Genomic DNA, 10499 nt, shown 5'->3' on the forward strand with positions numbered 1-10499 from the left:
GCATTCCTATGACCACCATACTATACAGAGAGCATTCCTATGACCGCCATACAATACAGAGAGCATTCCTATGACCGCTATACTATACAGAGAGCATTCCTATGACCGCCATACAATACAGAGAGCATTCCTATGACCGCTATACTATACAGAGAGAATTCCTATGACCGCCATACAATACAGAGAGCATTCCTATGACCGCCATACTATACAGAGAGCATTCCTATGACCGCCATACTATACAGAGAACATTCCTATGACTGCCATACTATACAGAGAGCATTCCTATGACCACCATACAATACAGAGAGCATTCTTGTGACTGCAAAACAGATAAATACCTCACCTGAAATTAATAGACCCTACCATTAAATTAAAAAGCCCCAACAATAAATTTAATTGACCCACCAGCATCCCACAAATAAAATAGTACCCATTAAATAATTAGCCCCCACCTAAACGTCACCATTAAATTAATAGCCTACCTCCCACCCATGTACTAAGACACCTAACCTCCCTACCCTCATATCACACATTAATACATCCCCCCCTTCCCTCACACATTATGGCAGCATACCCCCCCTTCCCTCATAAAGCATAGCAGCATCCCCCCTCCATAATAGCAAGATGCAGCACACATTCCTCCCTTCCATAATAGCAGCACACCCCCCCTCCCTAATAGCAGCTCACATCCCCTCCCTCCATAATAGCAGCTTACATGCCCCTCTCCCCTCCCCTCCCTCCATAATAGCAGCTTACATGCTCCCCTCCCTCCATAATAGCAACTCACATGCCCACCTCCCTCCATAATAGCAGCTCACATCCCCCCTCCCCTCCATAATAGCAGCTCACATCCCTCCCTCCCCTCCCTCCATAATAGCAGCTCACATCCCCCCCCTCCCTCCATAATAGCAACACACATCCCCCCCCTCCCTCCATAATAGCAGCTCACATCCCCCCCCCTCCCTCCATAATAGCAACACACATCCCCCCCCCCTCCCTCCATAATAGCAACACACATCCCCTTTCCCCTGCTTTGAAACTTACCTTTTTCCTCTTTCTTCCTGTCCAGCCGTCGCTGCCTGGCTCCTCTCTGGTTCTCTGCTCCTCTGCTGCCTAGCAACGTCATGACATCAGACGCTGAGGCAGAGGGCAGAGTTCAGAAGGGGGTGGAGCCGGGTGCCGGCCGCCATTTTGGATGCGCCGGGCGGCCGGCAGTCTGAATCTGAGGTCTGTTTAATTTTTATTTTTTTTCACTCCTCACACAGAGGCAGGTGCGGGCGGCCATTGCGCCCCCTTGGGACTGCGCCCGGGGCGGCGGCACCGCCCGCACCGGCCTCGTTACGGCTCTGGGTCACATAGTAGAATTGGGTAGTAAATCAGGCATCATGCAAATGGCGATTGAAAAATGTATCACAGACACAACCCCTGGGGGTGGGGACAGGTGTGGAAGTGTCTTTAAAAAACAGAGACCAGTTACAGCAAATGATCAGACTTTTTGGGAAATCAATTCACATTGATAAGCTGTCCATCTTCCTTGCCAATTTCCCATGGCACAGAGTATGCAATTCATGTAAGTGACACTCTGAAGGTAACCCCTTTTATTTTAAACTGTTTTGCTTGTGTATGTCAATCTATTGTTTATTCATTATTTTTCATTATATCTGAAATCCCTGTACTTTTGTATATTGAATCTATAATTTAATATGTGGCGTCCTCGATACTCTAACAAATCCATTAGCCTGTTAAGAAGAATATAGCTCGACCAAGTTAACCCTTTGAATGCTAGTGTGTAATTTGTTGATACATTTGATTAACAAGCTTAGTGTGTGCTTGCATTTACATTTGTGTAACAGTCTGGAGGTGCGAAGAGTTAACCCTTTGTTTGCTCATGTGGGTCTTCCTAGTCTGTGAGCAGCTAGAAGCCTTGTGTGCCAGTGTGGGATAGTATATTGGGGATCATATTGCCCATATTCAATAGGTGGTGGCAAACCTGAAATGTGTGGGGGTGTAAGCGCTGTTTGGGGGCGATTTCAATAGGTCTATAATTTGTGTGATAGGTAGAGAAAGACTGCGGGCTAGAATCATGTGTGACCTCATATAGCAAACACCCCCAAAGTCATGGGAGCGTGTTTGTGACAGACGTATTTGCCTATCAGGAAAAAACATCTGTACTACAAAAAAATGGCCGACATACAGCTAATTGCTTAAGATTACACAAGAAAATGGCTTTGAGCCAATACAGCACTTATATTTCTATGGCTGTATTTTGAGCTTAAAGCTTTGGATACGTACACAATCCTTAAACTATGTGGAGTATGCTGGCGCTGTATACGTATATGATAAGAATAATAGCTTTAAATCTAGTATATAGATATGTGCAAAAATGCTGCCATCATCATCTCAGAAATTTGAACCAACAAGCAAAGATATGTCTCCAAAAAGGTGTATGTTAAACATACGTGTGAGTAAAAATCAGATGCATCCCTAAGGTGGCGTGGTTTCCTTGCACCTCGTACCCTACTGAACTTACACATGATCACCTCTCACCCAGCACCTGTGGACCTAAGTATATGATTTGCTCAACTCAAAATATAGGTGCAAGTTGTGCACATTTTTACATGGCGCAAATGGACTTAAGTTCAATTCTTACTTAGGCCCTATCTATTCAAAGTTGGGTTGCAATAATCATACACATTTCTACCATAACACAGATCCTGTATGATTTCTAACTGTAAATTCTTGCTAACTGCGGGCTTTGCAATTTCTGCAGTGCGCACAGGACAAACAACGCTGCCCAGGTGACTACAACAGTAAACAAAGTGAGATGTTGGGGAGCAGAACATTTTGCCCCTGGTGGAAAGGGTCCATGTTGTGGAACGTCCGATTAAAATTACACTGAGAAAAAAATGTAACTTTGCAAATATCTCCAACTGGCACTTTGAGGCACATTTAGCAAACAGTGAGAAGCCCTATGGTTGCGCCAGGGGCTGGGATGCAACATTTAGCCCTAGGAGCTAGACTCAGCTCATCAGCATATTAGGAACATTTTAAAGGAAAAAATGCAGGTAGCCCATACTTAATAACTTTAGAAAGTTGGTTTCCGGGAGCCTGCCAGGGGAGGTGGGCGTGATGGGGGGCGGGGCTCCAAAATGTGCGTCATTTTAGACCCGCCCCATGACATAAACGAGTTATTTGACAACGGGGGCGGGGCCAAATGCTGTGATTCACCGGGAACCGCTGCGTTTGGGACCTAATTCTGCCCACTTCCTAGTGAAGTGGGCAGATCTGGGAGATTGCCACACTGTCCTGGGAGTCCGGGAATCTCCTGGACATTCCAGGAGAGTTAGCAAGTATGAGGTAGCCCAGTGACCCAGCCCAAGGTAGGTGACTATGGGACCGGCTCGGGGTGCAAATGTCCCCCTGTCCCGATGGTCAGTGAAAACGTCTTTGCCTTCTACATTAAAGGGTTAATAACTGCAACAGCATTACTATTGTAAACCCTGCCAGAAGCAAGATTTGATGACTCTCTCCAGCGATGGCGTCCCCAGATGCCATTTAATAAGTATCGCCGCTGCACACTTGTATTTGTTCTATTATCACCATGATGATAATAATGACAATAACAGAGGAAAATGAATGCTAAACTACTTTACTATCTAAATATTGTTTCCAATGTTTTTATATATATTAAGGAATAAATATCTGAAATCTATTTGTAACTATTTCAGTTTAGCACAAAGACCAGCAATGCTGAAGCAGCCGGTGAGATATTACTGATAAACTGCAGCAATAAGATATGAGCAATACAAAAAAATCATTGTTATCGCTGCTTTATAATAAATATCCCCCCTGTCTTCGAGTTCTCATTAAAGCCAATTGCATGAAATATTATTGTGGTACTTTTCGGAGTCAAACATAACATGAGGATTGATAGTTGTCAGCAGTGGTGGTGGTTGGCAGCAATGATTGGCAACATGGCCGCCAGCCTCTTCTACGTCAACTCTCGCGAGATGCTAAGCTGAGATACTGTTCCCAGAATGCTCTGCCCGCCCTCTTCCTGCGCGGCCTGAGGTGAGTGAGACATGGCTGCCGCGGACCGCTCAGGGACTTGGAGCCTAATCCCTCCGATATCCCCGGCATCCCGCCCCGGAGAGTGGCGGCTTCGTGCTGGGGTAGATTACCGCTATGTGTAGCAGCGGCAGGGACCGATATGAGGCGGGTATTGTGATGTGAGAGGGAGGCAGGTGCCCGTGGAGATGCCGGGGATGCGGCCGGGCGGAGTGCAGGGAAGCCGGGTGGTGTATTACTATACCCGCCGGTCCTCTTACCTGGTTACTGCTAGGCCTTATAACCCTCCGAGCAGGGAGAGTTGTACAGTGGGCTCGTGGACGTTGTGGTTATCCAGGGGAAAACTACAAGTCCCGGCATGCCCCGGGGCTTCTCTGGCTGTAGCCTATACCTGCCACAGAGCAATGTATTAATAGCGTGGTACACTCCTCTGTTGTCATTACCTAGTACCCACTTACCGTATTGTGCCCATGGCTCTCAGGCAAGTGGAAATCCATGTTGGCACAGCTGTAATGGTGGTTGTGGTTATGTGGGTCATTGCAAAGCTTGCAGGCCTTGGATACATATTTGTAAGTACCCTGATTATAGTGACATGTGAACTGGCCAGTAGGCATGTAGCAGTGGAATGATGGCACTAAGAGTTTACAGAACATATGTTTTTATGTTTGTTTAGATATAACATTTGTCACCGTCTTGTTTTGTTAATCTTGTAATTTGGGCTTTACTTGGATGATTATTGGGTAACCTTGTGTGCAGCTGCTGTGATGACTTTCTTAGGACACCTTTGGAACTAAACATGAAAATAACCTTTTATATCTGAGCAGCTGCATTAAATGTTCAGCCTGTGTATGGTTCTGGCCTAGTGTCTTGTATCTGAATTATGTGTTTTTGTATACACAGGTAATCTCTCAGAATGGTCCGCTACTCACTTGACCCGGAAAACCCAACAAAATGTAAGTAACCTACTTCCTCCTGCAATGTGTTTCGTATACAGTGTTATAGCTCTAGCTATCCTTCTTTATATTCTAACAAATAAAATTGTTAATGTTCTCCACAGCATGCAAGGCTCGGGGGTCAAACCTGCGAGTGCATTTCAAGGTAAGCGTTAAACCTATCTTACACCCTTTGTGAAGGTCTTCCCATGCTGCAGTGATGTTTTCTTAGGACACCTTTGGAATAACCATGAAAATAACAAGAATTCTGAGCAGCAGCCTTTTATAATGTTTATGTCCTATTTAGGAAGTTGTGTTTAGCGCTACACAGAGCATGTACTCTTGTACAACAGTCCCTGCCCAATTGGAGCTTACAATCTAAATTTCCGACAACTCCTACATATATACTATGTTCATTCTAAACCACTTAACTTACCAGTATGGTCTTTGAGTGAGGGAGGAAACCCATGCAAAGACAGTGAGAACATACAAACTCCACACAGGTTCCTGGGCAAAATCAAATTCATGATCCCAGCGTTGTTCGGCAGCAATGCTAACCATAGTGCTGTTATGCATTGCAGAAATTAGATCTATATGGAACAGGACATTTGATTTCAGCCTGTTTGTTGTATTATTGTTTGTTGTATTGGTGTGCGTGAATGCATGGGAAATATGTACTATCTTGCAATCCACCATTTTTCAGTCTGCAATACATTTACCTTTCTATACAAGGCCCAGTATAGTGGGTATTAATAGTCCCTTTAAAGCACTGCAAATTGCTAAGAGAAGTTGGTATTAATAGTCCCTTTAAAGCACTGCAAATTGCTAAGAGAAGTTAGGATCTCCAATTATCCATCACAAGCATGTTACAATGGTTGTAAAGACCAAAACTGAATTTGTGTGCATAGTACAAGTCACTTGTTCTTACCAGTTTATCCCCAGTCCTCATATCTGTTGCAAAGAATCGCCATAAGTACAAGGAGCTATCTCCAATTAACAATTTGACCTTTCTCAGAACACTCGTGAAACCGCTCAGGCTATTAAAGGCATGCACATCCGCAAGGCCACCAAGTACTTAAAAGATGTCACCCTAAAGAAGCAGTGCGTTCCTTTCCGCCGATACAATGGAGGCGTTGGCAGGTGTGCCCAGGTGAGTGTCCTGATGTAATTACTGCTGTGTCTTATTCTCCGGTCCCTATCAGCGATGTTGGGATGACTGACAGGTGGTCGTTGTGGGGTTGGTTTGGGATTAATGGAATCTGTGTATTTGATACTTCTCGGTAGTTCTCTCTATGGAGTTGCAATGATGACTATCTTAGGACACCTTTGGAATAACCATGAAAACAACTATTACATTCTGAGCAACTCTGGAGTTCTGCATAGTGTGTGTATATATTGTGGGGGACTGTAAAACTGATCGGTCACTTGGTCCTCTACTGCTGGTACCCTTAAGAGAGCATTTTATGCTATGCTCTCTCCCGATTAGGCTTCCTCCAGTCTGCACAACTGGGAAGTTGTAACATGGACAACAAGTTGGCCTGTGAGTTCACTGCAGCCCAACATGGCTTCCAGGTGGAGCTGTGAGTGCGCTGTGTGCTCCGAAGGAAGCTTGTCTGGGAGAGAGCAGAGTGCAGTAGATTTGACACTTTCTGAAGAACGGGGTTCTGGGAGAACATGGTCTGTTTTCTTAATATATTGTACACCAGGCAAAAGAAAAATCTAGAGGACCTTGTTCAGTACGTTTAATGCTTTATCCTTTACCTAATCCTACTTTAATCATGGTAAATGTGTTTCATCACTTTCAAGTCAAACAGTCTTGAGTGTTATACACAGGTGACAACACATTTTAACGAAGTAACTGCCATATGTTCCTATGGTTTGATGCTCTTATATCAAAATGCACCAAAAATATTTAGTGCCCCAGTGCTTTCCCTTGCTAGTCCCAAGGGCTGAAGTATTCAGTCAGTATTGTTCCCTGATGGTTTTATATGGCCTTTAAGTTTAATATATTTCACATAAATGAGTGGTATCGCCCATCTCTCTTACTTGTTTTGTATATAGGCTATTTCACACTCTTATAGTTACGGGCTTCCAATAACCATGGTAAAGCTTATACCCTAACTTAGACTATCTGAGGCAACACATCTGGTTTTTGCTGTGTGTGTCATGTCTAATGCTGGCCACATGCTGCCATATTGTAGCTGATATTTGGCACCGTATCGTGTGTCCTGACAATGATGCCCGGTGGTAAAATGATCATTATTTGGCATGTTGAGACATGTGGTGAGAAGGTGACCACAGATAACTGCTATAGACGTGTGGGGTCCCCTTCTGACCGCACTAATGGGTTTCTGTCATGCTGGAAGTGATTAGGCCAAATGGTCAGATTCCAGCCTGTACGTGTGCGGCCAAATTGGCCACTATTTGTCACCCAGTGTAGGAACGGGCAGCACAACCATTTTCTGCTGGTGCGGTAGCAGCTCTGCTTTGTACCTTTTTTAAATGAATTTCCACAGGTATTGTTCATAAGAAGTCAGCCTGGTCATGTTATCAAAATCTTAACTGGCATTTATATTGGTTTTACCTCTTACAGGGAAAGCTTCAAATACTTGGCTTGGTATCGGCTATTTTACATGTCTGAACGTTAATGTAACTTTCACTGCAGTTGTCTAGTTCAACATGACACAACTGCTTTGGATATGGTCTAAAAAAAAATATTAAAATCCCTATTTTAGAATAATGACAAAATATGCAGATGTTAGTAGTAATATATAAACACTTAGCTGTGATAATAACCAGTGGTTGTCTGCTCTCCATGTAGGCCAAGCAGTGGGACTGGACACAGGGACGCTGGCCAAAGAAGAGCGCAGAGTTCCTCCTGCACATGCTGAAGAACGCAGAGAGCAACGCAGAGCTGAAGGTACGTGAACTGTAACTATACCGGAAGCATCAGGGTGTCAGTTGTATTAATTACCCTGGCCCCCACTGCCCAGGTGGGCCCCAGGGCATTAGTGCGTGCCTGGTAGATTCACGATGGAGACCAGTCTCCTTGTTGTACTGGAAACCAGCCCAGGCTATTTAACAAGGACTACATGGGGGATAGTTTGTTTTCTATTAATTACTGTGCAACATCTATGGTCTGATGGGAGGCAACTCTCAATCACCTGCACTTCTCTGCTATTCTGCTGCTTGTTTACTACAAGTTACTGTTACCTCCACTCAGACAATAAATGTTGCGGGTTCGTTAACTTAAAATCTACTTTTGTCCAGTGTAAGCTTTCGTCCCTCTCCAGCATGGTTATGATGATTCAGTAGCAAACTGTGGTTACCCCATAATATATATAATACTTAAAGCTATAAGTAAAGCTTATCAACGGTTTGGTGTTTTGTTACCCTCCTGTCTGGGGAATCCTACTGCCTGGGTTACACACTCTTTGCTGCCAATCTGTGTGTGCATCTCCTTCATAGTTGGGCATTGATATTCTACACCTGTACGGTGACTGGCAGGAGTTGATCACTGGCGGCGATGATGACTATCTTAGGACACCTTTGGATTCAAACATGAAACAAATCTTTGCTCTGAGCCCCCAGTGTTCATATCGCTTCCTAGTCTCTGCTCTCGTTCAGTCTTGTCCTCATGTCACAGAACAATCATTAAGTGGCCCTTTCTTTCATTCCCAGGGATTGGACGTCGATTCCCTGGTCATCGAGCACATTCAGGTGAACAAGGCCCCAAAGATGCGCAGACGAACCTACCGTGCCCACGGGCGTATCAACCCTTACATGAGCTCCCCCTGCCACATTGAGATGATTTTAACCGAGAAGGAGCAGATCGTCCCCAAACCAGAGGAGGAAGTGGCTCAAAAGAAAAAGGTAACTAAGATTTATAATAGGTCAGATCTAAGGTGGGGATGTTGTCACTATTTTAAACTCTTAATATTTTCTCTACGTTATGTGGTCGTTGTACAGCAGTGTAGCCTAAAGGTCAGAGGTCGACTTGTAAAGGCATCGAAACAAGATTGGATTTCTGTCAATGATGCTTGATAAGAGGAATATAGAAAATAGGCTTTGTGTAGAAAAATTACACTGCAGAATACATGGATTAGCCTAACTGGCTTCACATTAGTGATACTTCAGCAGGAGTGCGTCCTCCATTTTATTCTCCCCCACCCCTTCCTCCGAGTATTATCATCATTCATTTATATAGCGCCAGCAAATTTCGTAGCGCTTTACAATTTGGAACAAACATTAATAAAACAATACTGGGTAATACAGACAGAGGTGAGAAGGCCCCGCTCACAAGCTTACACTCTATGGGACAATGGGAGTTTGAATGTAGATACAACTCTGTGATGTAATTGGTATAGAGCAGGGAGCCTTTTTGTTAGTATTTTATATAGTTGTATATATGTTATACTAGTACATTGACAGTACCATGTATATACTTCTGGGTGTGTAGTTAAATGTGTATATTTAAACGAGCCATCGGTCACACATTTTAATGTCCTTGGGATAAGCACAAGTGTAAGTGCTGGAACCGATTCGGTCATGAAATCACTATATAAGCTAATGACTATTATAGTCTGAAGTACTACACCAGGCCTAGGTCTGGTGCTGATGTGACACTGGTTATTTGTAATCACTCCATTTGCATTGTACCTTGTTTAGCTATATAAAACATGTTTGTTTTGCACATTAATCGGCCTCAAGTATCACTATCAGAAATCTAATTCACACTGGTACTTGTATGTTGTCTACAACAGCTGAATTATTACTTCAGTTGTGACTTGATCAAGTCACGGACAGTCGGCCTGATCCCTTCCCTCTGGGAGTTTTATCTATGCCTGATCTTCTGACTTTTCTTGAGTTCCTCTGGGTTCCATTAATATAAAACGTCATTATTACATAGATAACCAAGCACAGGTATATTCAGGAAAAGTTACTGCTAGGTTTGTGAGCGGATTAACAACACCCATGTGGACTTGGTTGGTTTGGCGTGGTGGAACTCCTGAGCAGGGAGCATATAATGGATCAGGCTCAATGTTATAATAGTTGTACGGTGACTTGCAGGAGGTGATCACTGGCGGCAATGATGACTATCTTAGGACACCTTTGGAATCAAACATGAAACCATTCATTGCTCTGAGCCCCCAGTGTAGACATCCTGTTACATCGCAGCCCTAATCTCTGCTCTCAGTCCTGATTAGAGCAATATGTACTCCTTAATAGCCTTAAACATACAAATGTAAACTTGTGTAATAAAATGAGTCGCTTGTATAAATTGGAGAGACTGTATAATGTACAACATGCAGAATTTATATGTAGATTGTACGCCCCCACTACTGCTCACATTAGGCTAATTCTGTTTGAGAAAAGTGACCAAATTATTAAAATTTTTTCTCTTTTCTATCAGATCTCTCAAAAGAAGTTGAAGAAGCAGAAGCTTATGGCCCGGGAGTAAAATTCAGATGTACAGAAATAAATTACCTTCTCAAA

The 10499-nt window shown here is 43.6% G+C and overlaps 1 protein-coding gene and 5 non-coding genes across 7 annotated transcripts in view; all 6 read left to right on the top strand.

The window, feature by feature from the left end:
* The window catches only part of RPL17 (ribosomal protein L17), a 96967-nt gene extending 86468 nt beyond the window's left edge, over positions 1–10499 (top strand). The window contains exons 1-7 of one of the 2 annotated variants that reach the window (XM_075185795.1): positions 4152–4175; positions 4972–5024; positions 5129–5169; positions 6019–6153; positions 7825–7923; positions 8685–8876; positions 10417–10499. In XM_075185795.1, the coding sequence (XP_075041896.1) occupies positions 4985–5024; positions 5129–5169; positions 6019–6153; positions 7825–7923; positions 8685–8876; positions 10417–10464 (555 nt within the window). In that variant the 5' untranslated portion in view covers positions 4152–4175; positions 4972–4984 and the 3' untranslated portion in view covers positions 10465–10499. Of the gene's footprint in view, positions 1–4151; positions 4176–4971; positions 5025–5128; positions 5170–6018; positions 6154–7824; positions 7924–8684; positions 8877–10416 lie in introns of those variants that run through there. The other variant, XM_075185805.1, reaches the window with a different exon arrangement.
* Positions 4828–4896, top strand: LOC142137212 (small nucleolar RNA SNORD58). Its single transcript, XR_012687856.1, has one exon. It is a non-coding gene; the product is annotated as a small nucleolar RNA SNORD58 (small nucleolar RNA).
* On the top strand, positions 5216–5280 carry LOC142137211 (small nucleolar RNA SNORD58). The gene has a single exon (XR_012687855.1). It is a non-coding gene; the product is annotated as a small nucleolar RNA SNORD58 (small nucleolar RNA).
* On the top strand, positions 6302–6369 carry LOC142137210 (small nucleolar RNA SNORD58). Its single transcript, XR_012687854.1, has one exon. It is a non-coding gene; the product is annotated as a small nucleolar RNA SNORD58 (small nucleolar RNA).
* LOC142137213 (small nucleolar RNA SNORD58) lies at positions 8525–8591 on the top strand. Its single transcript, XR_012687857.1, has one exon. It is a non-coding gene; the product is annotated as a small nucleolar RNA SNORD58 (small nucleolar RNA).
* LOC142137214 (small nucleolar RNA SNORD58) lies at positions 10088–10154 on the top strand. Its single transcript, XR_012687858.1, has one exon. It is a non-coding gene; the product is annotated as a small nucleolar RNA SNORD58 (small nucleolar RNA).

Source organism: Mixophyes fleayi, chromosome 1 (assembly GCF_038048845.1).
Source record: "Mixophyes fleayi isolate aMixFle1 chromosome 1, aMixFle1.hap1, whole genome shotgun sequence".
NCBI classification, from domain to species: domain Eukaryota; kingdom Metazoa; phylum Chordata; class Amphibia; order Anura; family Limnodynastidae; genus Mixophyes; species Mixophyes fleayi.